At 42.9% G+C, this 27,963-nt stretch overlaps 1 protein-coding gene across 1 annotated transcript; it reads right to left on the bottom strand. All coding sequences in view use genetic code 11, as the record gives it.

The window, feature by feature from the left end:
- EGR_05505 (WD repeat-containing protein 44) lies at nucleotides 1-27,963 on the bottom strand (the record flags this gene model as incomplete). Its single annotated transcript, XM_024494754.1, has 35 exons — nucleotides 1-388; nucleotides 923-1,038; nucleotides 1,475-1,726; nucleotides 3,693-4,019; nucleotides 4,930-5,048; nucleotides 5,123-5,207; nucleotides 6,932-6,976; nucleotides 7,043-7,123; nucleotides 7,205-7,257; nucleotides 7,854-7,921; nucleotides 8,096-8,182; nucleotides 11,247-11,457; nucleotides 13,351-13,402; nucleotides 14,465-14,896; nucleotides 15,221-15,362; nucleotides 15,400-15,486; nucleotides 15,996-16,189; nucleotides 16,248-16,376; nucleotides 16,493-16,762; nucleotides 16,864-16,882; nucleotides 18,021-18,126; nucleotides 18,197-18,290; nucleotides 18,364-18,603; nucleotides 19,664-20,055; nucleotides 20,093-20,185; nucleotides 20,221-20,411; nucleotides 22,082-22,133; nucleotides 22,589-22,973; nucleotides 23,293-23,598; nucleotides 25,120-25,247; nucleotides 25,501-25,738; nucleotides 26,464-26,742; nucleotides 26,958-27,193; nucleotides 27,527-27,671; nucleotides 27,703-27,963. The coding sequence occupies 35 exons, from the start codon at nucleotides 27,961-27,963 to the stop codon at nucleotides 1-3; spliced, it is 6,303 nt and encodes a 2,100-aa protein (XP_024350802.1).

The following is a 27,963-nucleotide window of genomic DNA, read 5'->3' as shown; positions in this document are numbered from 1 at the left end:
TCAGGAATCAGTATGAGCGGACGAAGCGGCAGCGATAAAGGGGGCGCGGTTCTTAAAAACTCGGATACACCCATTGCAGTCGGCGGAGACAATGACCTCTCCCCAGTAGGTAGCCACCTTGCTGGACATCTTCATCCGCATCGCATGATCCGTGCCCGTGCGCCGCCGCGCCGAGTTTCGACGCAGACGCCTGTCAAGCAGGAGGTCGGGGTTAGGCAGGAAAATGGCCACTGTCACCACCGCATCGTGCGCCTTGATTGCCTCCCAGCAGTTATTGCGGTCCTTTCGAGTTGAGGAGAAACGCGAGACGTTGAGGAAGTCCATTTGCTTGCGCCAGATGTAGAAGAAGCAGTTCTCTGAGCCTGAGATTAGGTAGCGGCCTGTGGCACTGTAGGACGGCGAAACATTGTAGTAGAATGAGGAACGTTTAAGTCAAACCAAGGCTTATAGTTCTATAAGTTATGCCTGTGAAAAGAAGTAATGTGTCCCCCTAATACCTTTCGCAAATATCTACTCGTAGAGAAGATTTAAACAATAACAGGGTAACCAACATCAGCCTCTCAATCACCGCAAGACGTTCAAATGATGTGAAATTTACAACGACATCCGTACATGTGGACGACAAGGCGAATCTTCTCCGTGGTAATTCTCACGCAAACACCAAACCGGTGATCCCTGTGGACGTTCAGTGGAGGCAACAATAAGTTCCGATTCTGGACTTCTAATCGACGCATAACCTCCTATGAAAGGCCACGAGACTAATGTTTCTGTGGCAAACGTGGATACACCCAGCAAGTACGAGCATCTACATCCTCGGGAAGCTAGTGCGCGTTGCTCACTATGACAGATCCTTACACTTAACCATTACACCAGTTTCAACCAAAGGAATTAAGAGAGAAAATAAGATAGGGGAAATTATTACCTAAAAGATGCCCGAATTTGACTGGTTTCATTGAGAAAACCACGATATTTGCACAGCGTGTGATAATCCCTTGCATCGATCAATCGCACACGGGAGTCATTAGAGGTTACAAGGATCTATCAAAGAAAGACAACAATAAAACTTCAAACTTTAAGTCCGGTCAAGTTCAACTGATAGCTTCAGAGGATAATGCACACTAAAGGCATAAGTCAAAATAGGTGAGCTGAAAACGACATTAATGCGGCAAAGTTGGAACAACTCCTCACCTACCTTATTGGAGTCCGTGGGATCAACCTCAATTGCAGTCACGCGACACTGCTGACAACGGCCAGAGACCGACTTGACCGTAATAAAAGTAACGTATGTCAACTAAAACCAGACCCCAAAAAAACATAAATTAAAAACACTCAGCAGATCTGGTAGCTCAATTTCTATTAAAGTGTCATTTATAGTCTCTAGACTAGAGTGCACAAAACAACCCCGCGACCCAATAAAGTGGCTGTACTAGGTAGCCATAAATGTCGTAGCAGGAAGGGAGAGGGTGGAGCTGACCTCAGTGTTGAAGAACATTACGCGACCGTCGTAGCTGCCGACAACGACCTTAGTGCTGTCACAGGCGAAAGTGGCGCAGGTGATGATAGTCTTGGGCTCTGCCCCACCGCCCCCCACGGTGGCAGCAGGGGAGGAGGGAGAGGGCAAGCAAGACGGCAGCGGCACGTCCACCCAAAAACGCACCTTCTTGTCTGGGATATTCCACAGTCGCAGCTTCCCGTCCAGGCTGCCCGAGAGAAAGTAGCGATCGTCCTGGAGTAAAAGTAGATGGTAGTCTAATGTACTAGTGCGCTGATTGGACGGCGATTCTGCACAATCACTGTTAATTTATGATGACATCTTAGCCTCTTACGCTTCAAGCACGTAGCTACACTCATCTGAGTATGTTGATGATCAGGCTAATACCAAATTTGTGCGTCTCATAACGTTTTCCGGAATAACTTGAATGGTAGATTGGTGGTAAAGCAATGAGGTGCATCCGGGATCATTTGCTACCTTACGAATGATTATGAGACCAATTATAGCTTGATGGTAATTCCGTGGAAGTTTAGGGTTGATAAGATCTGCCAGCAATCGCATAAATGGATACCGATATTAAGACCAAAATCAGTAGAAATCAAAACCCTTAAACGGAATCAAGCCGCAATAGCTAAGTTACACCAGAATACAGTAAGTGATCCACAACACTCAGAATGAATTGGCTATACTGTAGGATAATGTCGTAAAAGCACACGAGTAGAATGGAGGGTGTATTAAAATTTTCATGCACCTTCCTCCCGTTACGTCAAGCGCTCATTCAATCAGGACTTCAATGAGGAATCTAAATCAAAATCAACGGGATTCAAAACTGTAATTGAAGCCGAAAAATTCGCTTTTAGCACTACAAATCCACAGTTTGCCTTCATTTTCTCCTCTTGGTTGGCTGCGATGCCTCCGACAATCACTAAAACAGCAGACAGCGGAAACAAAAGCGAGCACAACAGTAGTCAAACGATATATCAGGCGGTAACTCCGCCTTAGCACCCAATGGGCATAATCGCGATTGTCATGTTAAAAATTCCAGAATTATGGTCACTTATAGCCATAATAAAGCATGAAAGCACTGATAGCGCCATATCCCAGTCCATCCAACACGAAGTGATAAATCAGATGCTCTACTTAGTGTCTGCATAGCTTTGCTGTCTGGGGCAGAGAGGTTCCAGAAAATCAGCATAACAATAAGCCCATGGCATTGCACGAGAGTGGAGACTATGAAATGCGTGAAACCCGATGATATGCGCAAGGCGAGAGCATAAGGTACCTACACCTCTGTAAATATTGACTAAGCTAACTGTTTTTCTCACCGAAATATCATTATGATATCCAAATCGGCCAATAAATGGTAAATCAAATAATGTGGAAAATTAAGAGGCATCGTTTTAGATCACAAAATCACGAGGGGTTGTAGGAAATTTTTTTCGAGCACACTAACATAGTACGAGCAGAAGATAGTATTTGAAAAAATTGCAACCACGATGAAATTTCATTTACGATTAATGGTGACCCTGAAAGTGGAACTACTCTCTACTATCTTCCCAGTTCAACCACTGTCCAAAAACCAAGTGTCGTGAAATTGGTCTCAGGCCAAGGTCATCCTGCACCTATTTTATTGGTTTGATCCCAATCCATCTAGTTGCTACACTAAGGACACCGATTAGCGCAAGCCACTAGGAAGCAGATATTGCATTTGAAATGTCGGGGTCAGGTAAGAAAACTGGAAGGTCACATATATGTGACGCTGGTAAAAACTCATACCATTTCCGAACACAGGCTCCACCTTGGAATAATCTAATACAGCGAAGAAATTTATGCGAGCAATTCGATAAACAATGGCTTGATGAATTATTAGCAAAGTTCCACTTTAGCAGATGAGCCACGTAGCAGAATAGTTAAGACCAATGGCGACTATACTGCAATGATGGTCGATAAACCTCGAATTGCACACGAATTCGGGAGAGGTTTAAAGTTGAAAAGATCGCCAAAGTGAAAAATGGTCATCAAACAGGAAAGCGCTCTCGAAGGCCAAGGAATATCAGGATGCGCGTGACGTTGACAAGCCTATTATTGCAACGATATCTCACTACTTAAGAAGGCAACCCAGTGAAAAAAGGAACAAATAAACTTATTCCGGCAAACTACAATCTTTCTTTTTGGCCTGAGTATAAGAACAAAACCGCACCTTGGGATGGAAGACGATAGCAGGCACTGTATCATTGTGACTGAAGGCACAGAGACACTCTTGGCGTGAAACATGCCAGAGTCGCACCTGTCGATCCATACCCGTACTCAAGAGAAAGAGGTTCTTCGACCACGCCAACTCGGTGATTACACTCTCATGGCCACGATAAACCAGTAAGGGCTGGGGATGGTAGTAAGCTGATGAAGAAGAGCATCGCGACTGTGAGTTAAGCATGAGGAGGTCAGAGGGTGAGACCTCGCCACGACTGCGTGTTGACACGGAGGACGTCTCAAGGAGGCCTGAACTGCTGCACGAACTGCCACCATCCTATAAAGACACATGACAGAAACAACAAAAGGAGTGTAAACACACACGTGGAAAAGTGCAATGGGTGATTAAGTCAGACAGAGTTATTTGTTTATGCAGTTATATAAAGGGGTGTTACCGTGGTGGTACAACACACAATAGCCAGTGACAAGACTATTCTATTGGTATTCAGAACAGTCGGAGCAACTGCTGCGGACCAACCCAGACAACACTCGTCAAAATTGCAGAGAACCGAGGTAGTGCATGCATAAAACAGCGGTGAGAGATCTGAATGATGTCAGCATTTCCAAGTCGGGTCTACGTGTGTCAGCAATGATCCCAAATATTCACAACGCGAAACTTCACGATTTTAGTTAATTGACGGAATACATGTCGTGGTATCTTATAAGAGATAAGTGTTTCTGTGACAACCGTGGCCAAAATCATCAGACACAAGCGTTTGCAGTCTCAGGAAGTTAGAGCGCGTCTCGTACTATGATGGCTTTTTGCTTTCACCCACCACATAAGAGTTAGGTGCTGCACTTTGTTAAAAAGCCTTTTCGATTAGGAAGGTCAGGGTTTTGTGGATCGCGGTATTACATGTGAAGAAACCCGAGTACGGGCGCATCGTTTCACTCATGAGACAAAAGGAGCATGAAGGCCGTGGAGTCATGCGGACAGGTGCATCATCATTTCCTTACTTCAGCTGCGATGATAACGTTAAGTGGAATATGTCAGGACAATTCAGTCTTGCTGACAAGTTGATATGTGCAAAGGGAACTTTTAAGATATTAATTAAACGGAATGAAGAGGGATTAAACAGAGAAAAAAATGGTTTGCATTTCTTGAAACGTGCTCTTTTCGTAAATTGTGGAAACTCTGAAGTCGCAGTTTAAAATGAACGTTCATCAAAGAAGATAAAGCGGCTTACATCCGTTCGACTAGTGGAGAATGAGACCGAGGTCATGCTAACGGAGTCGATATCAAGGTCATCTGTCATAGTGGAATCGAGGCCGGGGGAGGCTTCATCACCCTGTTGCATTTGACTAGCTAAATTTTAGAAAAACAATTTTGTGACGTTGCTTTACGCATTGTGCGCATTTAAATCACCCGTGCAGACTGACCTCTCTCTTGAAGCATATTCCTGAAGTGGTTGTACCACTGGCGCAGCACCCAAATCCGGATGTTTCGATCGTAACCAGCGGTGGCCTAAGGGTACAAGTAGAAGGGAAATAACTTGTGTGTGATATTCACGGTAGTAGGGTCCACACGCCACAAGTCGAATTACAGTAAAAAAAATTATCAAACGAACACGCCTGTCATAGCTAGATCATGCAAAGACCTTGGAGGTGGAAGTATTGCAATATTCCAAATATTTGGTTGATCTTTTGTTTTGATTTCGTGGGGGCTTAAGGCTCGGTCATTGTACTTCTACTGGGCGACATGGCCTCCAAGTCACGCAAGTAGCCCTCTCCCCCCCCCCCCCTCAAACCCTTCTCTACGTCGCCAATCCATATTCTGCCGAAGCATTATGCCTTCTTTCGCCTTCAGGGAAGTCTCGGGGCGCTATAGTGTAACGTAAGGTGAGCTGGTGCTTTAAAACCTATTTGAAGGAACATTTCAATACAAACTGGAAATAATCATTTAAGCGAGTTTTAATCAGCGGGCGTACAAGAGCCTAGTAGTGTGACTCCAATTGCCTACAGGGCTAACAAACTTGTTTCCTCGTATTGGAAGCAATCACTTCAACATCGTATACGTGACCGCACAAGTATGCCTGTACTAATTGTGGTGCAGTTCTCCTGTAAATCAGTAATAAGGCTACTTTAAGATTCGCATGGGTTATGATGCCTTCGGCAATGAACAAGCCGCTACATGATTTGGCAAGAAGTTGTGAAATTGAAATAAACATTTATCTTGCTGACTGCTGACCAAGGATAAAAGTGAAAAAAACTGTCTTTCCAAGTACAGCACAAATAATAGCCATTTAAAAAATTTATTAGTTCTGAGTCATCATTCCAGTAGTTTAATGAGTAGCATATGCAACGATAAACGAAATCGACATACAGTAAAGGACGTTGATTAAAAATACTATTCAATGTGTAGATTAGAAAATCAAAACCATTTTTATAAGATGACAAGCAGTGGCAAACTCAAATACTTAATGATTTGACACGGTTGTTGGCAGCGTCGCATATGCGTGACACACCAATTTTACCACCTGAACTCGGGTCACAAGTCCTTGACACGTGTTCCCTACTGGATTTATATGATTTGCAGCATCCAATTGCATCATAAAAGGGTTGAACTTAAAACGGCAAAATGCATATTAGTTTGTCCAGAAGCTTGCTTCACCTCTTCAGAACGCTATAAACATCTACAAAAATTGATCCTATTTAGTGCCTTTTTGAAAGAAATGCAACACCAGGGCTGTGATGCTTGCTCTTCCCTCAAGACTCGGGTAGCGAGCCTGTCGAACGTCACTATTCGTTAAAAACATCTTAGTAGGGCGGAAAGGTGGGAAGTTTTGTTGGTTGCTAATACTATCATTCCAAGATTCTTTAGCACCAAAAAGCGAAAACAATCTTCATGCATTGCCTGCTAAAGAAGCAGAATTAAATTGCCAGATTAACAATGTGGGTAATTTACTTGAAAGTCAATCACAACTTTGAAAATCTACTTATTTTGAGCCTTAGGTACCTCAGGTGCTGAGGTCTTTTAAAGTAAAGTGTACGGCCAACAAAACATTTAGAGGGGGCTTGACGAGTCTGCGGAACGATGACAACACTCGAGGCGCGGGCATTATAGTAGTTGAATGAATTCGTAGCACCAGAGCGGAGAGTACTACCTCCTGTTCCACACTCATATTCGTCAAAACTTTTATACGCAAATTCCACAACGTTAATAACATTGAAGAATCATTTACCGCTTACCAAAAGCCGACCACAGGGTGAAGAACGCATAGCCCAAATGGCGCCCTGGAAAAGCAGTGAAGATTAACCAAATCAGACGCTGGACGAAAAGCAGGTTACAGAAGTACCTACAATGTGTTCATTGTCCATCTTCTGCACAAGTTTGATTTGGAGGAACTCCTTGTGACCCTTGATTTTCCGTGAGCAGCGTAACTACCAAGAGGGAGGGGAGTAAGGGAGTGGCGCAAATAACAGGTGGAGAGGAGGTTAGAAAAGGGAAGAAGGGAAACGCACTCTGATGCCCTGATTTCCAATGACTTCGTCATCTTCCTCAGAAGAGGCTTCGTCTTGATTGAAAACCGTGGGAGAAAAAAAACTTGACTAAGTCGCGCCCCAAATTACACCTGTCATGAAGTCTAGTTATTACAGTGCATGAATGGAGATATCTGAAGTCGAATTACTTTTGAACTTTTTTAAACCAGAAGTAAAGCCACGTGATGACCAAGTTTGATGCCCGGAAGCTAACGCAAGGGTGACCAACTCGTTTCGTGAAGCAGTATTAGGATATACGAGCTCATGGCGAGGTGAAGCGGAATGGCTTTTGTGTTGATCGCATTCACCACAATGCAGAAGAATTTAGTCTTCCGCGAACCAGCTTTCGTCGCAGTAGCAAGTATTTCTATTTACACCACCTATGTCGTTAGTCTTCCAAAACTCCTGTAAGTCAGTAATAAGGGGCGTAACCAAGACGCTGCTGGAGAATGACAGATAACGAGCATAACTATTTCTGAGCCAGAATTAAGCATGAACAGTCAAGTTGGATGAAAGGATGCGGATTCCACAAAACAGTGCGTTAAAATACGCAATCACGAAGGTACACTGTACTAGCAAGCCACGTAAACAACAAGTATCGAAGTGTAAACACAGTCTGGAGTTAGCTTACTTTTAGCCTTCGTAGCTGAACGCACTGCATTTACAGCCCCGCGAAAAGCCGTGTGAAGTCGACGAAAGCTGAAAAATTAAAAACATTGAGCCTTTATTTGAAAAACAAAAAAAGACGTGTTTTTTCCGTAATACATTGACACACCTTTTGGACTCAAAAACCCCCTCTGATTTACATAAAATCCACCGCATCAGCCAAACACCACTTGGTAGTTTAAAGGCGAAGCACGAGATGCACCTTACCCAGACAAGAAGTTGGGATTCCGATGAGAGCCGCTGTGCTCACTATCCAGTTTTTCTAAATCGCCGCTATTGCGTAGACTCGATGTACTGAAATGAAAGCAGAAGAATGATCACCGATGCAGATACAAAAAGAATGGAGTGGATGGAAATTGTGAAGAGGATGGGTAGGGTGCTGAGAGTGGGTTAAGCAACAGCGTGAACCAGTGGGAAGTACCAAAAAATAGCTTACTTGGCTTTCAGCGTGGCATCTCGGCTTGAAGGAGGAAAAAAGGCATCAAAGTGTGAATGTGAGAAAATCCAACTTCAATGAATTCGTGGCATCAGCAAATATTTCACCAAGTAACTTCATAAGCGATAAAATGAGAGTTCAACGCTAGCACTAACTTAGACCACTTCAGATTCAAATGGACGGACTAGAAACGAAGATAAAGTAGATGCGATAACTTATTTTCTCGAAAATGTTACATTTTTAAAGCATTGTGAAGTAATAAGTAGTGAAAATTTGCTTCTGCGAATTCGCAGACCCTTGTATGGGTAAAAACCTCCACACGTATCAGATCTGCAACCTTATTTAGGTGATAAATATCTCGAAGGAATTTTAAATAAGATACTGAAAGCGTTCGCTAAGCATATTTAGGAGTTATAATGAACATAAGAAAGTAAATCCAAAAATAAGGCGGTTTCTAACAAGTGAAAACACTTCACAGCAAAAGAATGAGGACCACCATAAAGAGGCTCATCTAAAACGTGTAGAATTCATTTTTCGTTCTGGTGAGAAAATGTAAAACTAATGCATAACCCATAAAAAAAACTGGGGGTTTGGTTCAAATTGAAACTGACTGCGGAATGAAATTGAAAAAAGAGCTGAGAAAACTGAAAAAAAACAAAAGATATTGGGAGCACATAGCGGAGGGGCAGGAGGGTCCATTATTCGCGCATCCCTTGAAGAATGTTTACAAAGGCCCATCTCCTCGCTCTCCCGACAATCCAGCAGCAAAATCTTAGGAGTCATAGCACCCATGGGGGCACATTGCTTTGCGCACAATAAGCCTTCAAATTTCATTTTAAACCATGAAACAACAGAGCAAATGTGAATAAAACCCATAGAAATGTGAAGTAATTTGTATTAAGCTAAAATCTGTAGTACAAGTCATTTTCAATATAAAATGAAATAGAAAACTTATACACAAGAAAAGTTAAGATTATGCGTAACTACTCGCGCATCTCACCAGGACTGAAACACTGCAACGATTTGCGGAATATTCTAAAACACTGGCAAGAAAAAAAGTAAAATAGTTTGATAAAATCGCAAGTTTAAGAAATCGGTACTGCTGTTCTAGGGAATAGAAACATCGGATTGTTTAATAAAACCAATTAAAAAGTATGTACGTATAAACCATTGGCCTTGCCTGCCCATAATTGAAAACGGAAAGACCAGGAAAAAACACAATAAAGCGACGATATGCTGACCGGAGACGATTCGTTTTTAGATTATTTCTCTAAACAAACGAAAGGTAAAATAATATTTCGATAATAGAAAGTAGTCCATCCGCCACGGCCCATCATGACTGTAGAAGTGCCCCAAAAATTACAGTACCAAGGCGCCAACCGATCAGTTCAACACTATTCCTCAAAACAATTAATGTGTAACACCCTCTGCATATAATTAGAAAATGCAGATGAAATTCCAACCCGAAAACATTAACTGCCATTCACAAGCATTATTGTTGGCGTCACATTTCTTAACGTATTACAAGGATGTGGTAAAAATGACAACTGAAATCGCGTTAACATGTCGATCGTCTGCTGCTGTACAGGCCTTACGAGAAGCAGAAATCCACTGAAACACAACGAAAAAAAAACTAACCGATCTCACATCATAGCGATACTAATCCTTGAAGCAAATAGGCCTCCGAATTTTAGACGTTCAGTTCCCTACACACGCAACTCCGAAAGCATGAAGGGATCGACTCGCCACGTGCTATATAATGAACGCCAAAAATCTACCAAAAGAAGAGCCAAAGCGAACTGGAGTCGAGGTTTTTCTACGCGATCAGTGGCTCAATATGTACCAACAGAAGGTCCAAGTCTTCGCAGATAATCCCCTAAACGACCAATACAGTTCCATCTAAAAGTCACTTTAGACGCCATATCAGATAAGAAAAAGCACAAATGCATCGGAGAAAAAGGGCGGAAAATCACAACAGAAGAGGCCCACCACTTGTTGGTATTTACCAAAGCAACCAAAACCTTAAATTCTATGTTTTCACATCCCACACTCAGGCAGAAAACTAGGTGGGATTTTCTTTTGAAAGCGTGAACTATCATGCCAAGAGCGGAATTGCACCGAAATGACTCAGCAATAAAGAAAGTGTTAAAAGTTCTCGAAACAATTGATATATCCTAAGTACAAATTCCTGCGGTCTCCTGCTTATTTTTTTTATTCTGATTGGCCGAATCACTTCACCTCACAAATACTTTCACAAAGATCATTGGTACATGTGAGTTGTGACCATTTTCCAGTTTTCGGGATAAGGTAGCGAAGCTTGCCCTTTCTTGCCTTCGGCTAATTTGGTAAGTAGCCAAGGCTTCGGCCAGTCCATTGAGGGAAAACATGCTCTGCATCCATGGCCGTGCTTCTATTCGCAAGTTCGTACCACAAACTATAGAGGTCCTAGTCAATGAGTGCTTCGCATTCCATTACGAACGGAAGAAGTGAACCGAAGTAAAGCCATAAGACACCGACCCAGGACTCCACTAATCAACCCATACACTGTGCCCTACACGAGAATTGGAGATCTACATGCACTTTTATCGCGAAAATATGACCTGTCACCTAAACACCGTTCTAGGTTCTGTGTCCGATAATAAACAGCAAAAAAAACAAATAAGGATAGGGGGCCTGCAATTTTTAGATACAGTACTATCTTGAAATCACAGACAATCCTCTTCTCTATGCCTCATTACAAATGGTAACACGACAGCAAGAAACCAAAGATGGTAAAAAGTCAACCGAAGCCCAAAAATTTTGCCGATATTTTTCTAGAGAATCAGGGTCTCCAGTTCTAGTATACACACCTCATGCAGATAAAGGTACGGAAGCAGTTATTCCAAAAAGTACAAAGTTGCAAAAAGGTAGTTACAGGCCAACCTGAGGGTCCGAGTGCGGTAGTCTAGTGACATGGGGTTGACACTGCTGCCGGGAAGGGTGGCCGCGGCAGCCTTGGCTCGCAGCATGGCAGGAGCCTCGTGGGCCGGCAGCAGGGTGTCATCGGTGGTGGCAGTAATTCCTTGGTGCGCCACTGTCCCGATGTTTGCCTGGACGCATGCGTCCATCTGCGACTGGTTATGTGGGGGAGCATCTGGTGGGTGGAGAAGGGGAAGAAATGAAGGCCATTGAAATCCATTTCTCATGGTTTATTCACTATTTTTTTATGTTAGGGTGAGGCGAGGGAACTTTCAGTATGGTCGCGAAGGCTACTATATGAAGAGTGAATCTCGGGAACGTAGAAGATACCTCTTCCCTTTAGTGGAGTGAGATACACGATGAAGATAGAAGTAAGCCACCCTGCAGTTATTCTACTAATGTGTTACATTGTAAAAAAGGCACTTCCAGCAAATTTTGAGAACAAATAGCAAAAAACAATATCCTTTCTCCCTTTAAATGGATTGGAGAAAGAGTGAGGAAAGCGAGAACAGAGAACTACCTTGCAAGTGGATATGTATAACAAAGGATAAAAGAATGGGCCAACATCAAAATACTATGGAATTGAATATCACACTTTATTCTCTACAGTTTAATCGCCAAATTAGCGATAAAAAGGTATGAGATTCGGAAGAGACTCCGAATACTTTCTGCGCAAATAAGACGAGTTCGATTTGGGGCAATGGTGTAAACACTGCCTTGCGGAAGTATTGAATTTGGATTTATGGTTAAAATTGCTAGAGTAGAACAGAGTGCCATCACTTTCCTGTGGACCTGGTCAACAAAATTCATTACTCACCCTCTACACCATTTTAACAAAACGGAAAGAATGAGACTTACGATACTTCAACAGTTAGGCAATTTGCCATTCAAAGATGGAAAATATATATTTCCCTGGCAAAATGAGTGGGGAAGTCAAAGGAATGTAAAAGTACGAAAGCGCTCTTGAAGAAGTAGTAAATCCCCTCCGAAATGCTATCAGTGTTTACTTTTCCGCTATCCAAATAAACAACAACGGAGCCATAGAAAGCATCACTCTACCGAAAAACATAATTGATTCTACGAGCCCCTGTTGAAAACAAGAAACGTTAAGGATCCGGCTCTGAAATGTTTCAGCAATAAAAAGGACCGGTAACCGGTAATATGGCGCATCGTAAACAGGGCACGCCAGTTGGGGTAGAAGAATCGGTAACAGAATGTACTTAGGTTACAGGATAAGTACTACCCAAACTGTCTTCCTCGTAGGCCAGGATCATGTATATGACCCCTACGGATACCTTAAGGTCTTGACTGCACAGGTGAAAAATGAAGTCCTGATAAGAAACTCAGCAGTTTAGCACTACATTTGGTAATTCATAAAAATTACCTGAAAAAGTGGCAGCTGCAGGTAGGAGGATAGATAACTCTTGAACTTATTATTACAGTCGAACTAGTATGCATAAAATACCGAAAACTGATAGTTGGGGACGACTGAAGAAAGGGTAGTAAAGTGGAACTAAAGAAAACATATACATTCCTATTTACCAGCCTATTAGAAACAGAAAGTAGATCCAATATCAACTGCTTGAAAACGGAAGCCGCATAGGCGGAAATCCGAATAACAAAACTGACGAATACCTAAATGCCCAATAAAGAGGTGCGGCTGAGCACAATCTCGATATCAAAAGTAGTCATAGAAACGAAGGAGCATCATTTCACTGAGAAACGGGAAGATTGGCTTAAAATCATAATTAGGAGCCGAGTAGTAATAAAGGCTAGCAATTGGCATATGTATCATGAATAGGGCTCGGTAACCGCGGTCAAATTATTGGTACCAGAATGTGTTCAGTATGAAAATGTAAACGATAATCCGTTTTTTGCTCTACAGGGCGACAGCATTTCCGCAGCCACAATGCATGCATTATGAAGTGTTTACAAAGACAATGCCAGATAAACTGGTATCGCCAAGCTGTAGACATTGAAGGGCAAATTGTATGAAAGAAATTACCGAGGCAGATACTTAGCCGCGTTCTCGAAGACGAAAAATATGCAGATGAAAAATCATGCTCACCTATTTCAGAACCTTCAGAATGATCCAGTAGTGGTTCCATAGGTAGTGGGACCTGAAAAAAAGGTTGCACATTTTCAGTAAATACATCAACTAAGCGAATAAGCAGTGGAATAACATGTTCAGCTCCTATAAATAAAGGAATTTTTAAAAAAGGGCCTAAAACCGTGCAATTTAAATGCATTATGACCGTTAGTGACTACCACACAGTGTGAATAGGAAATAATGGGCAATAACTAAGTGAAATGGTATGATTCCTTTAAAACCGCTTTACACAAGTCTTCCGCGAGTGTCAAAACATCAACCAAAGGATTAGCTAGCCATACCTTGAATTTACCTTTAAAAAACTTCTGAAAACAGTTACCTTTCTTTTACTCTTTCAAAAAAGTTTAAACAATGTATCCATGCAAAGAAGAGAAGGACTAGTTAATTAAAGCATCGAAAAGTTTTAAATTTTTAGTATTTATTCCAACCATTCAGATGAATCGCCCCCAAGTGTTCCATTCTTGCGCTGCGAACAGGTGCGAAACCTTTCAATCATACTTTAAATTCATCCGCCTCAAATCTCTTTAAAGTAATATGCAGTTTTTCTTAAACTATTTGGTCGAAATATGTCAGAAGTAATACAATCAAACCCGAGGAAGAAAAGTGCTGGGAAGGGTAGCTGTAAATGTATCAACTGAAGGCGTTTTGTTGCCATGTTCAAGCGCGATTCCCAGGCATTTCATGGTATTCTCAGTAGAAAAACACTAAAGTAACTACCCCGAAGTATAATCTACAGGTCTTCAGGAAACCTCTATAGAAAGCATTTCAAAGTTCTTAGATCGTTATGATCGAAAAACACCGGGAATGATTCGCTCAGATGCAGCGTATGAATTAAATGCGACGATTGAATGTATGTATCTGGACCAGTCTAATTCTACCACCATAACCCACCTACATTTCTGTGCGCTTCAGAAGAGTATGTCTTTCAGACGGTTAGGCAAGTATACTCCAATGGACGATAACGTAATTCTACCCTGGATTTGTACTCAGAAAGCTATACCTAGAATGTCTTGCGGAGGAAATAATCGCCATTTGCACTAAACAAAGGGGACAGATCAAACCAGTGACATACCAGTGATGAGGCGAGTAGACTACGCCTATGGTAATTTAACAGCAGCTGGGGCCGACAACGCGTAGCATCCAGTGACCACGACTTCATGTAATCCCCCTTGTTCGGACGATGTCGACAAAGACTCACCTCAGGTGCAGAAATTGGTGCAGGACGCTCAAAAGGAAAAGACGCCAGAACGGGGGAGAAGCAGATGGGCTGGACGGTGTGAGACCGGACTTTGGAGCAGTTTTCAAAGTCATCGTTAAAAGGAAAATGAGAACGCTGGAAACCTAACAAGGGAGGAGGAGAGTGTTTGTTAGTGAAAAAAAGGAAATGATGGGCACCTTTTCCTGGGAAAAAGGAACTTTTCTCGGGAAAGGTACGACTGTGAAGACGAGAGGAAGCCATACTGGGCGGAACAGGAGAGAAGGGATCAGAGTCCAGAATCGGCGCCTAGGATTGCAAGAAAAACATTTATCTGTGATAATCAGTAGCTGAACTGTGATTAGTACAAAAAGATATGGATCTGACGATGATACCATTTTGGCAACATTAGACACTACATCTTTGTTTGCCTGAAGTGGATATGTTTGAAGGTATCTAAATATCACAAGCGCAAATAAAATTGCTGACGAAACCAGTGTAAATCCATACAAAATTATCACCGAAATACAAATTAGGCGAGTCAAGCATATGAAGAAAAGATGATAATGGTCGTCGATTTTAGTAACGAATAAACGACACAAGAACAGAAGTCGCTATAATAATCACATTTACCACAGCAGATGCCGACTCGATTGCGTCTAAATGTGAATAGGGTGGAATGTGTGAAGGTCTATCGAATTTCCTTGCGCTATTCTTAAGAGACTCAATGCGATTGCGCCTACATTCGTGCTCCGGTGTAGAAGAACTATTTGCGCTAACAAAGGAACGTAAGGTTGGCGAAATATCTATACGCTGCAATGTCCTCCTCACTGAGTTCCTCTGGTGCGTCAAAGTAAACCTCGTCGTCTGAACTCATAGTCGGTGAAGAAACACCTGCCCTATGACACCAAACAAATCTGAAATGCCGCCCTTCTCCGAATTCGCCTAAACACTCTACCCGTAATAAACCAATCGACAATTTAAGCTTGTTGCACTTAAACAATATTTTGATAAGGTAGATAAAAAATTGAATGTATTTACCTTATCATTGTAATTTACGGTTAAAGTTGCGAATTTCTCTAAAGCACACCCAGCATGCACTTTTAATGCCTGGCACCCTAGAGCCGCCCACCGTACAAGGGCTCCCCCAAGCCACCCACACTTCGCGACTCAACTTTGACGGCAGCTAGCACCCTAAGCGCGCCGCATATCCAAGTGGAGCCCCCCAGCCCGCCGATCACCCCAAGGGGGGAAAACCCGAGACACGCCAACAACTCCTCTAGTGGGGGTAAGATGTACACAAACACGTCTAATGAGAAATGTACATATGGCACGGCCCACAAGGCAAGGGTGATCACGCTAAGGAAAGAGGTCCCGCAATTCGGAAACAAGTCGGCCAAGGTAGGACCGGTGCGCCTCATCAGGATGGCTTTTGCACAATCGCCGCATAAAAATCCGCAGGTTGCGCCCCAATTTAGGACTCTTGCTGGCCACGTAGGCGAACTTTTCCAAGGTCTTCCTGAAGGCTGTGGTGGTCAGCTCAGTGACCACGGCCGAGAGCAGAGCAACGTTGGGTTCCGAATCATCACCGAAGTTAAATTTCTAAGAAATCAAGAAAACGTCAGAGTATTTCGACAGAGTGAAAATGCGGTTCCTTTACCTTGAGCATGGTGAGTGGAAAATCGTATACAGCAGCGAGAATGCCAATAGCCTTGCCTGCGTTGGTCTTCGACTCTTTGGTCATTTCCTCTTTAGCCATGACGTCCCAGAATGCACACCTCACCATGATCTAAAATTAAATTGTGCCTTTATTTGTGGAGTGGCAGTAAGAATAATCGACTCAATCGAAAATGCAGCCATAACGCAAGGGGGGAGAGGCAGAGGTATAGAAAATGAGAGAATTACCGCAAAGCGCCGATGGTGATTGAGAAGAGCACCGAGGACACGAGTGTAGAAGCGATTGAAGGGCTGTTCGGAGACGAGGCAGTGCATGACGATTTGCACCATCTCACGCTCCCGGTGCTCTGTTGCCCGACCACCGCCACCACTCGTACCCGCCGCCAGCACCAGGGCACTCGCTGTGCTCTCCGGTCCGCCGGGCGTAGAGACCAGCACCCTGAAAAGCTGTTGCCGTATCGGTGTAATCAGGCCCAATCGTGTTGCCACTGCCGCCAGCTGAAGTTAGTTTCAAGAACAGGCGATTATACACGCATATAAGCCTAATAAAGCCGATAATTCGATGAAGCGTCGAATGCTGAAGAAATCCCATCACAAACAGTTGCTTCACCACTGCCACTAGAGCGAAGTAAATTTCACCGTGAATCCCAAAAAAACGAAACATATAAGTGGCTTATGACAGTTGCCCAAGATGTTTCAACAACCAATTGAGTAAGTTGGTGCGGGTAAAAAATTGCGGATAAAAGTAGCCAAGGCATTACCCTGGGACAACGAGATTCCCAAGGAACTAACAAGGGAATCACCTCTTAAAATTGGAATTCCGAAGTGTTCCACCGCAATGCTTCTCCTACAATCAAACCTTGCAAGCCTAAAAGATAAACGAGGTGACAATGTCAAGATAAAAAGCCGAAGAATTTACCTCAGGGGATAGAGGAGCATTTTTGGAAACGCCCTGTCTGGTGACCGCGGTGGTGCTAGAGACCGAGTCAGACTTGAGCGCATCGCCGAAAAAAGCGGAACCCACAGCCCACCAGCGGCCTTTGCCATCCTTCGCATCGCGCAGCTCATCCAATCGCAAAGGCAGGCGCGAGCCTTTTCGAAATGAGACACCTAGACGAGAACCGCCATGCAAACCCAATACGTATCCTTAACTGCTACGGTTGGGGAAGCGCAACCTCCAACATTTCATCAGCACTATTCTTCTTCATTTTTGGGTAGCATCTTAACGCCACTATTTCGAGCACCCATCTTTTAAAGCCATTACACTGAATCAGGAACAGATAAGTCAAATGTCTGCAAAAACTTTTAGAGTAGGTGCTTGTTCGGCACTAATGCAGTTTCAATCGCAACCAACGTCACGTATATGTGCCAAACCGATTTCCTGAAGCCCGCCCTTGGCATATTTACCTTAAAGGAGCCAATATTCATCCCTTCTTGAAAATCGCAATGGAAGATCCAAATAACTCACCTTTATTCCAACTCTTCATCATCTTGACAAAATGATCAGCGCTAAATAGTGCTGGCTCCTTCGAATGCTTAGACGACAAATTTGCCACTATGCCCTCTAGTTCTGCACTGAAAAGGAGGAAAAAAGGGACATCATGCAGCCGTTTTTTTCCCGATACATCATGAGTTGGATTACTTTTTTTTCGAAACGAGCAAAAGTTGCTGTGCCGGCGAAATATGAATGTCTTCTGCTTGACGCATTTGTGCCCCCACCCCCCACTTCCAAAAAAAACTCGAATCAAAAACTCACGTTTTTTCGAAATCTGATGGATCTAGCGTGGCCAACGTCGCCTTAACAGCATTCACCAACTGACTACACCGCTCATGCAGTTCCCTCCGCAACACCGAACTCACCGCTATAAGAAACGAAGAACACTTAAAGCGCTGCTACAGAAGGAGGAAAATCAGTCGGCACAAGACACGCACGTTTAACCATCTGGTGAGCAATTTGCAGACCCAATAAATCACCCGACTTAGTGAACTCCTCCACACAGTCCATGATAAGGTCCCCAGTGAGTCCCTAGAAGATTCCGAAAGGAAATATGAAGGAAGGGGATACGCATAGAGAAGTTAGAGAAAGAGGATTCACCCACACCAAACCGATAGAGGTAGGCGATAAAGAGGCAGCGTGAAGCCAGAGCTCCACCTGAATCTTGGAGAGAGTCCAAGGTGACTACAGTAGGTAGTCTGGAGGAGACAAAGAATTCGGCAAAATGCACCACCAAACGCGAGTCCTGACCACTGTGATCGAGACGTGCCTGAGTGCTGGTGAAACATGCCGCCAGTTCCTGCTGCAGCCATCCAACTGACTGGTCTCTATTCAGAGGAAACGACTAGACAGAAGAAAAGGTTGGTAATGACCAAAGAATATCTATTCTTGGCAATACAGCTAAGGCACTTGAACTCGTGCAAAGGACTAAACTAGTATTCAAGGCAATGAGTCGGCTTACTAATAACATTAAAGGGCTGTCACAGATCTAAGTAGTAATATCGGTACTGACGCTGATACGATGATCAGAAACACGAACAAAATAGAGGTACTTGAAGCTCAAACATTCCACAACCGAGCTTAAACAATGCCATCGGTAATAGCGATGTAGCAGAGCGATGAACGGCCAGTAGGCAATGCCAGCTTCAAAACACATTGGCAAAGAAATATATGCATCATTTGAACCAAACAGCAAGGTTTTGAATGATTATTGAAATAAATTCAAAGAGTTCAAAGAATTGAGGATATCCCAAGTAGAACAGTTAGATCATAGCAAACCAAGTGATCACGAAAGGAGCGCAATAGCGTTAGCGATTTAAGTATAAATTAGAAAAACTGTATGACTGATAATAATGACGAAGTTGAACGATACGTGATAAAGTGACTTCTAAGTATAAGCGACACTAGTTTTTAGAACGTTGCCGGTGAAGCAAATGCTGTCTTAAAATTGGGCGATAGGATCTTTGATCTAGTACTGGGCGATAGGATCTTTGAACTAGTACTGGGCGAAATGAGCTCTGCCGTTAAGAAAGTAGACTTCAAAAGCAAAATCACAGCTAACCCAGTAGCCGTGAAAAGACCTTAACTACAATAGGAACATGGCCGAAGAGTTGGCTACTTGAAGAGTTCATGGCCTGTAACTGAACTTAGAAGAGACATCATCGATAGGACAATTTTTTGAGTGAGACTTCCAGGCTTTTCGAACACTGGTTCCCGAAAAAATAGGAGGCAAATGCTTTTTAAAATAGAACAATAAGGTTTCGAGCTAATGATAAGCACAATGAATCGAGGGGTTAATAAGGTTTTATATAAGTGGAACTGTCAATATCTTATCGTCATGAAAAGACTATGAACACACTAAAATATAAACCAGCTTTAAACATTGCAAACAAGTCGTAACGCACTCCGAGTAAAATATCAATCTCCTCGATGAGAACCCGCCGAACAGTTGCACATGGTCGATCAGAAAAGAGGTCCGCAAGTTCAGAAATAGTTTTCGTCATCTGAGCCTCCGACACACAATTCAGCAGACGTCGAATACTTCTTCGTAGCATAACAATAGTTTCCTCATCACCACTGGGCGTGATTTGTGCAATTTTATTTTCTTTTTCCTCGATTTTCGTGTCTTTCTTGAGTTTCGTACCACCATTAATGTCCACTATTTCGTTCACTTCTTTATCTTCACCTCCAGCCTTCCCAAAGTCAAAGACTTTTTCTTCGGGTTCGATGGGTGCATCAGCCTCCGTAGAACCATCCGAATCATCCACATCTTGCCCGTATATATCCCTTGATTCTTCTAAAGAAAAAAAAAATTGTCAAAACACAACACATACTCCTTCTTAGTTTTGTTCTCGGTTCGCCCAAAATCCCGCTTCCGAGCACTTCTTTAGCGGGACTGCTGTTGTGCTTCTCAAAGTCAAGCAAATCTAGAAATAAAGCAACAGAAAATGTTTAACTGTACAATCAAGACCGCTGTCTCTCATCCAAGCCGGCTGTTTTTCAACCCCCGATTTTCGAGGCTTACGACGATTTAGACCAAGTTTTTTTGTAAGTCTTTTAATTGTTTTGTCCTCTTTTATATTATCCTCAAGAAGTTGCTTTCGTCTCTGTTCTAAATATGCCTTTCTGGCCTTCATAGTTTTCTTCAAAGTCCTTAAAACAACAAATTCGCAGTTAGTTATAGCAAGATGAGAACCACAAATAAGGCATTAAACAATGAACGGAAATTAGCCATTTACCTGAGACTTCGTGAGTTTAAAGAAGACGAATTCTAATAACAGAACCTAAACACTACAATACCAATTAGGGTTCTGAGTTTTCCTAGTATACCAAAACACAAGCAAGCGATTCAAAGCATAATGCAACGACAAACTTGAGTAAGGAGCAGTGACAATCACTTATTTAAGAATGTTGAAGCTCAAAGTGACTGCCCTTACAATAACACATGGAAGAGTATACATGGAGGGAAGGAGAGCGACAGCTGCATAATATGTCGAAAAAAAGTAAAGAATATATCAGCAATTGAACAATCTTAGGAGACTTGAACATCTCGGCCCGGTGAGTCATCAAGGTACTCAATATAAATAGGATCCGTACAGCTAGAGATAAAGATGCAATTATCACGGCGAACCAACCATTCAGAACAGGCGAAGTAAAGTGTCCGACATAACAAGCAATTAAAAATATGTCTATATATAAACCACAAAGTAAGCCGTTTTGGCTCTCCGCAAAAAGTAAAACAAATTATTTTATCATTGTAAAATCTTACAAATGGGCAGCATTAATGCGGGATTCTGTTAATTTCTGAGAAGTATTATTAAGACTAAATTGCAACACCGTGTTTATACCGACAGTGTCTCGAAACACTAGTCCGCACTTCAAATGGCCCAGGAGCGCTCTTTAAGCCTGCAGTGTCTTAAGTTTTCACCGAAGTCCTAAGAAGTTAAAACAGTACAGATGGAAATATGCTAATTTGCTAAGCACTTTAGTTCGGGGCTACCATCATACCCCAAATTCCACTCTGCAGAGCAGAGGTACAACCCGCAGAGACTGTAGTGTCTGCATAGTTTAACGCACGGTTGAACAGAGTATCAAACCACCACGCAGCACTATTTCCTTCCTAAGGATTTTTCCAGCTCTCTCCTTGGTCAGCCTCCCTCATCAGCCGTCACAATGTTTTAAGTGTTCTAATAACCACGTTTTTAAACAGAGACGTCAGACATTGGATCGCCTTTCATCTGACAGTGCATATGATGCCAACGACAGTGATGCATCTCAGCATTCCACTGTCTCCTGCGTATTGTTCTGCCTGTGAACCGAGTGAGAAAGGAGTTCATTGACTTTATGTTGCTCAAGACTGGAGTGTATTTTACAATGGGAACATCTCTTTTGCCAGTCTTTGGTTGTGGTAAAACTGGTCTAAAGGCATAGTCACTCAGTGCAAAAATAGATTTAGAGTTAGTTCACTGGGTGAAGTTTTGTTTTCATTTCTTCTTGCTACTTCGTTCCCATTTCGGTGCAGTCCAGCCATCTGTCCGACTTCCATTCAACTGACAGGAACGTAGAAGGGGAACTGCTTGTTCGCGCATTCAACATCTGTGCACGGGTACTATAGCTTCAAAAAGGACTTCCCTGAATGGTTCAAGCCAGTCGTTAATAAAATTCCTGCAAAACACGGGATCACGCGTATTGCCGAAGGCGGATATCATTTTTAGCCCTTTTGGTAGGAGTAGTCTTTACAAATTCGCTAATCAACTCCAGATGCCCTTCTTCAGTGACACTAAGGTTTAGTATGCAGCCACTCGTACTCACAGCTCGCTCACTTGCCATTGCGACTAATGTAGCGTCTGGAGCCTTCCTCGAACCCATAATAGACTAAAGCAGTATAGAAGAACAAAATCACTAATGACTTACAGATGCGGGAGACCACTACCGTGCCCCGTAGAGTACTTGGCAGGGTTGCAGTACAGCCTAAGCTGAAGTGCCTTCGTATTACAACAAATAGTTAAATAAAGTGTTTAATCATTTCACACATAACTCACCTCCAAAGCACACCTTGGCCGAAAACGAAATGGGCAACGTGTTAAACCACCGATCGTATCGACACCCGCATAAGAAAGCAAACTAGAGGCTGCTGATTTGTACCCACACCTTTGAATGATCGTGCGAATACTGAGCAATACAATAGTACATCAGGACAGTATATATTCGTAATAGAAAAGTGTTACAAAGAAAATAAAATGAGTTCAAAGAAGGAGAGAAATCATAAAGGCGCCATACAGTTACATGGAATGTTTGTGTACCCTACGGCGCTCAGAACCACGCCGAACCATTCACAGCCGATTCATCCACCCCACCAATCGTGGTGTAGAGAGTCCATCCCACTGCTCCCACATCCGCGCGGAAATCACCGTCCACAGCATTCTCCACATTGTGCCCTAATTTCTTCAACTCTTCACCCACAGCGGAGTTGAAACCAGGCTCGAGAAGAACGTGGAACTCGTCCCCGCCATTGCTGGTGTGTTGCAGGCGCAGAACAAAGCGCTTCAAATTAAGAGAGTCGTTGAGGGGCAAGCAACCTCCTACAGCAGGCGTGTAGGTCGCCGTTGTCTCTTCAGCAGACGGTAGTTCGTTACCGCCTTCACCACTACTCAGGCCATACCCGTCACCCGTGCATGCCACGTTGGATAGGTAGAGGAAGGATGAGGTGAGGACCTAGAGACAATCAATGACCTCTGGACGGCTGGAATATTTCAACTGATATCATGGACACTAAATAGTTGAGGAGAATTTCGTCCATCCTACTTCACTAGGAAACCCCATGCTCCAAGGAGAAAAAAAAAAACTGGTGGCAACGACGAAGAACACAGTCGAACAACATTAAATCAAATAAGTACAAACACAAATCGTTTCAGAAGAAGACTAGCTTATACGAAAGTGTTATAAAAGATGAACGACCCGTCCAACTAGTAAGTCCGTGTAGATTGGTAGTATAATAGCTGCGATTCTACACAAGTAACGCACACAATCTCACCTGAGAGAGTCCAATCATGCCCTGAATGCCCCCAGAACTGGCCACCACAAAACGGTGGCCGCATTTCTGCTGAGCAGTCTCAAAGAAGACCGGACTGAACGGCAGCAAGGGTCGGTGGCCGGGTGCACGACTGTTGACGCCTCCCTGCCCCACTGATGAGAAAAGACGCTGGGCAGAATTGAGGAGGATACCTGTTCCTGAAACAACTATACCCGAGCCAAAAGTTCCTCCCAGGGTAAGCGATGCCGCACTGATCAACATGTCCGACTCAACGGAGAGGACGAAGGTGTTCGTGTCCTGAGCGGTCTACGAAGCAACAAATAAGGTGCCTTGAAGGCAAAGTTAAAGCACCTATTACATAAGGTAGAAAGTTGATTAATAAATCTCGAGAAGAGTGTCCAGCCAGTGAACATGGCCTATCACCAATACGGCGTTGGGCATTACTATGAAAATGAGTCCGGGATACCACTGGGAAAGGCACCCAACGTAATGAGGGGATCCAGCCAAGTGATAGCCCTACATTCATCGTACCAAGAAAAGGTTAAAATAAATAACATGGATATTTGAGAACAAAAACAAAAGGCCAGACTTCCGGCTCAATAAAAAAATGAGCTCTGATCACAAATGTGCGAAAACACTGGGCTTATAAGTGACAAAGCCAAAATACCCACAATAGGCGGAAAAGTGGCCAGAGGACCTATCGAAGGCTTGAGGAAAAGCGCTTATCGCCAGCAAAGCAGCGAATATTGGGCTGAAAATGACAGCGCCGGAATAACGAGTTTCAAAAGATGCCAACTACATGTATTATGCTTGATGAAGAACTGCTGAAAGAACCACTGAAAATGGCTTGAAGGATTCTGCGTCAAAGAACAGTCTGTGTCGTCTACACGACGTCGAGCATAACACCTCTAAAACAACCCCAGGTTACACAAGGGCTAAAAGAAGGATTAATTAACGATCAACAAATGGGTGAAAAGCTATCCGGCTGAGATTATGTACTCCCTACAAAGCATCAAAGTTCACTTTGCCACCTCACGGTAACAGTGACTTCGTAAACAGTAGAACGGATTAAAATATTCACTGTGGCAGCTAAATGTTCCGCTGAAACTTGGTTAGGAAAGCTGTGCTTAAACGCGCCGTGTGTGTCGCCAACAAAGCGCTGAGAATCGCGCCTCAAAGCGGACTTTGGCAATCGTCATGTCATAGCAACGGCTCCATAAGTGCCAAAGAGTATAAGAACATCAAGGAACGGCTGAAATATGGTTGGGAGGCCTCTGACTTAACGAAGTGTGCTGCCCACAGCGCTGAACCTCCTTATGCAAATGATCTTTAAGCACTACCTTGTGACAACGCTAGCCCCATGAACGCCAGAGACGATCCAAATATTTACTTTAAATGCTAAGAAATTACTGAAAAAATGTCAGAATCTCATCTATAAATAGTCAAAAATAGCTTAGAAGTCAAAATGAAGCCTTAAATATATAAAAATAGCAGTTTCATGGAGGTTTAAGAAAGGCAAACTATCGAACATGAGCAATAAAGAACCAGAAAATAGCGGCTGGAGAACTATTCCCGCACAGAAAATTGCATTTCAACTTAACGTCATCAAGCATTGCTTTAACAATATGCTCTGAGTAGTAAGGTGTGAGAGCTTCGATTTGACGATCATCCAAATAAGTTGTGCAATGTGGATGTCAAAGTAATACCAAAACCCCAGTGAGCACGGTTTAATTTAATGGAAAAAGAAGACATTTTATGGCTTTGATATGCTTAACCACATGGCTAGATATACACAAACGCAATTTTCCATTGAGAAGGTGAACTTACGAAAAGGATTGGATCTACACCACCATATTCCGAGGAGTCCACAAGACGATCATCTCTGACCATATTGGCCGCCTTTTTGCGACTTTCAATGCTCAAGATATTCTTCTCTTGATCGACGACTTTTTTACCTGTAAAAGAGCATCATTTCGTATCAGTGGTGCAAAAATGTACCGCTTTCGGTTAATAAAGTAGTTGTGGGCTTTCATTCAATCAAGGAAGGCAGAACTCAACAATTACTGCACAAATGCAAAACCAGTTATGCCAAAATCGAATTTGAGAGAATTTCAAGTGAACATGGCAGAGAAACCGAAATAAACCTCACGTCTGCAGTTAGAATTAGAAATGTTTCACTAGCAGAAATGTTAAGAGAAGGACACGTACCTGTAGTGGGATTATAGGGATCACCAAGAAGCGAGACCTGCTTAACACCAAGTTTAGTTAACTCAATAAGACGATGATAGATGAGAGCTAATTCGCTGGCTTCACCCCATGCCAATTTGCGCGCATTAAGCGGTCGCTGGTGGTTCAAAATGTCGAGATTCGCAAGCACAGTCGTGGTTAGGATTCCACCCGCGAAGGGAGAGGGAAAACTGCGGACAATGAACCCCGCCAAACTGAGCTACGATGAATAAGAAAAACAAGTGGTAAGAGATGATACAGCAATGTGAATTTGCACGTACTGTTTCGATACGTGGGGCATATCGGAGTTTAGTGATCGACCTTAGAATCACAAAGTGCAGAACGGAAAACCTGCCCTGGTGTCAGTAATTCAGTAACAAGCATAGATGTCCTAGTATGTAAGATGAGCTGGACACAGGTTAACTTATTTTTGACTAAAATTTGAAATATGCCTAATATAGGAAGAGCTGAAAGTGTTACAGTGACAGATAAATAGCAGTACAGAAGTGAATGGCAATCTCTGACGCTATCAAAAGGGACTTTAGCCAAAAAGACCCGCAAAGTTTTCCAGAAAGCATTCTAAAAACAACACGCTTACCGCCTAATTCTATTTATTCCGAAATCCTGGCATACAGCAACCTGAATGAGTCAATTTCCTGATAAAAAATATATTTAGTGGCTGACAAGTGGAAAAGGAGGACAAGCAGCACATGCAAATCTGTCATGACATTTAGTAATGATTATATACAAAGGGAAGAGGGATTAACAAGGTGCAATTTATCACTCTTTTTGATAAAGTAAATGGGTTTTGAACATAATGAGAACAGTCCTTAACTGACTGACCGGGGAAAAGTGGACAAGCAAATAGTGCAAACACACCCAAAGCACAACCTAATAATGTAAAAATGCCCATAAATTGAAAATGGAAAGATAAAAGCCACTCACCTCAATATAATTAGGCCTCTGCACTTGGTAGGCTCCTAGATTACTTTCCATCTGCCAGGAGACGTTGTGCTTCTGCAATTCAGCCACGATACTCTGTCCAATCGAGCCATTATAAAAGACCAGCGTTCCTTTAGTCGCCAGTTGACGCAAAGTGGCCTCCAGGACTGGTTGAGGGCCATAGCTGCCATTCTGCACGGACTTTAAGAAATGTTGAGCAAACGGAGCTAAGGAAGCGTCGGAAGCAACTTTCACCAAGTTTTTGAGCAAATCCGGATGTACCTGAAGTAAATGTAAGATCTTATTCCGTTTCAAAAAAGAGCTTGGCAATCGTTTTTCCTATGATATGAGGAGTAAAATACCCCTTCAGAAAGCAGAGATTAGTAAGAATGGACTTTATACTGCGAAGTTATGTCTGGTGACATCAAGAACCCTGTTGTCTCCGATATAAGACATGAGCAACCAAGAGCACACGTGGCAAAAAAAAAGAAACTTACGGGAAAACCATTATGTGCTACTTCGATCGCAGGATGGAAAAGCTCAGCCCAATACAGATACCCATGGGCATTGTGGAGAGCTTTGAGACCGGCAATGAGACCAGGAATGCTAACATCGTGTGCGACGTTCGAGTTGGCTTGATCTGTGGTGTTGGGAGAGGTGCACATAGCATCGAAAAGGTCATTACTGTCGGTGTCCCGTTTGTGCACCCAAAACGCACCACATCCCCCCAGACCTAAAGCAGTGTAAGCCAATTATAAATGGTAAGACTATTCGAGTTGACTCTTTTTAGATAGAATTTAAAGAGCATAATTGTTCGAAATATGATTGAAAATTATGGTATGAAGATAGCGCATAAGCATTAACATACGTATATGCAGGTACTGTCAAATAACAACTGCTTCGAAATCAAGACCCATAAACGGTTGCACTACAGCTCTCTGCGTTAGATCAAACTAAATATCAGGTGTTATAAGCAGAAGCAATCAACGAAGCCAACCAGTGTGAAATGTTAGATAAGGGCTACGTTTGTGGACTAATGGAGAATGGGCAGTAAAACCCGACTCACTGATGATATCGGGTCTGGTAACAGTGAGGCAAAGAACTATTGACACGAGCGCATCAACCGCATTCCCGCCACGACGCATCATTATTTGCTTTCCAGCTTTAGAACAAGGACCGAATTCGGACATGAGGAAGCCATGAGGAGTAACCTTTATGTAAATTCATTCGAAGCCCACTTACTTGTGGACGTCCAAAGAAAATTGTTATCAGTAGTGCAACAGATATTGCTGCTAGGCAAGCAGCTATACTGACATAAATGAGGCTCAACTGCTTTGACGTTGATGAGGGACCTCTACAAAACCACTTTTTGGTAGTGTCATTTGGCACATGATTGTGTGATTTATGAGTCCCAGAATGGGAAGGGGAATTACGGAGGTCACGAAGATTAGGAGGTGGAGGAGGAGAATCGACAAGAAACTTGCGATCACCTCTGTGTGCCAT

This window comes from Echinococcus granulosus (genome assembly GCF_000524195.1).
Source record: "Echinococcus granulosus chromosome Unknown EG_S00041, whole genome shotgun sequence".
NCBI classification, from domain to species: domain Eukaryota; kingdom Metazoa; phylum Platyhelminthes; class Cestoda; order Cyclophyllidea; family Taeniidae; genus Echinococcus; species Echinococcus granulosus.
This window is presented reverse-complemented; position numbering and strand designations above follow the sequence as displayed.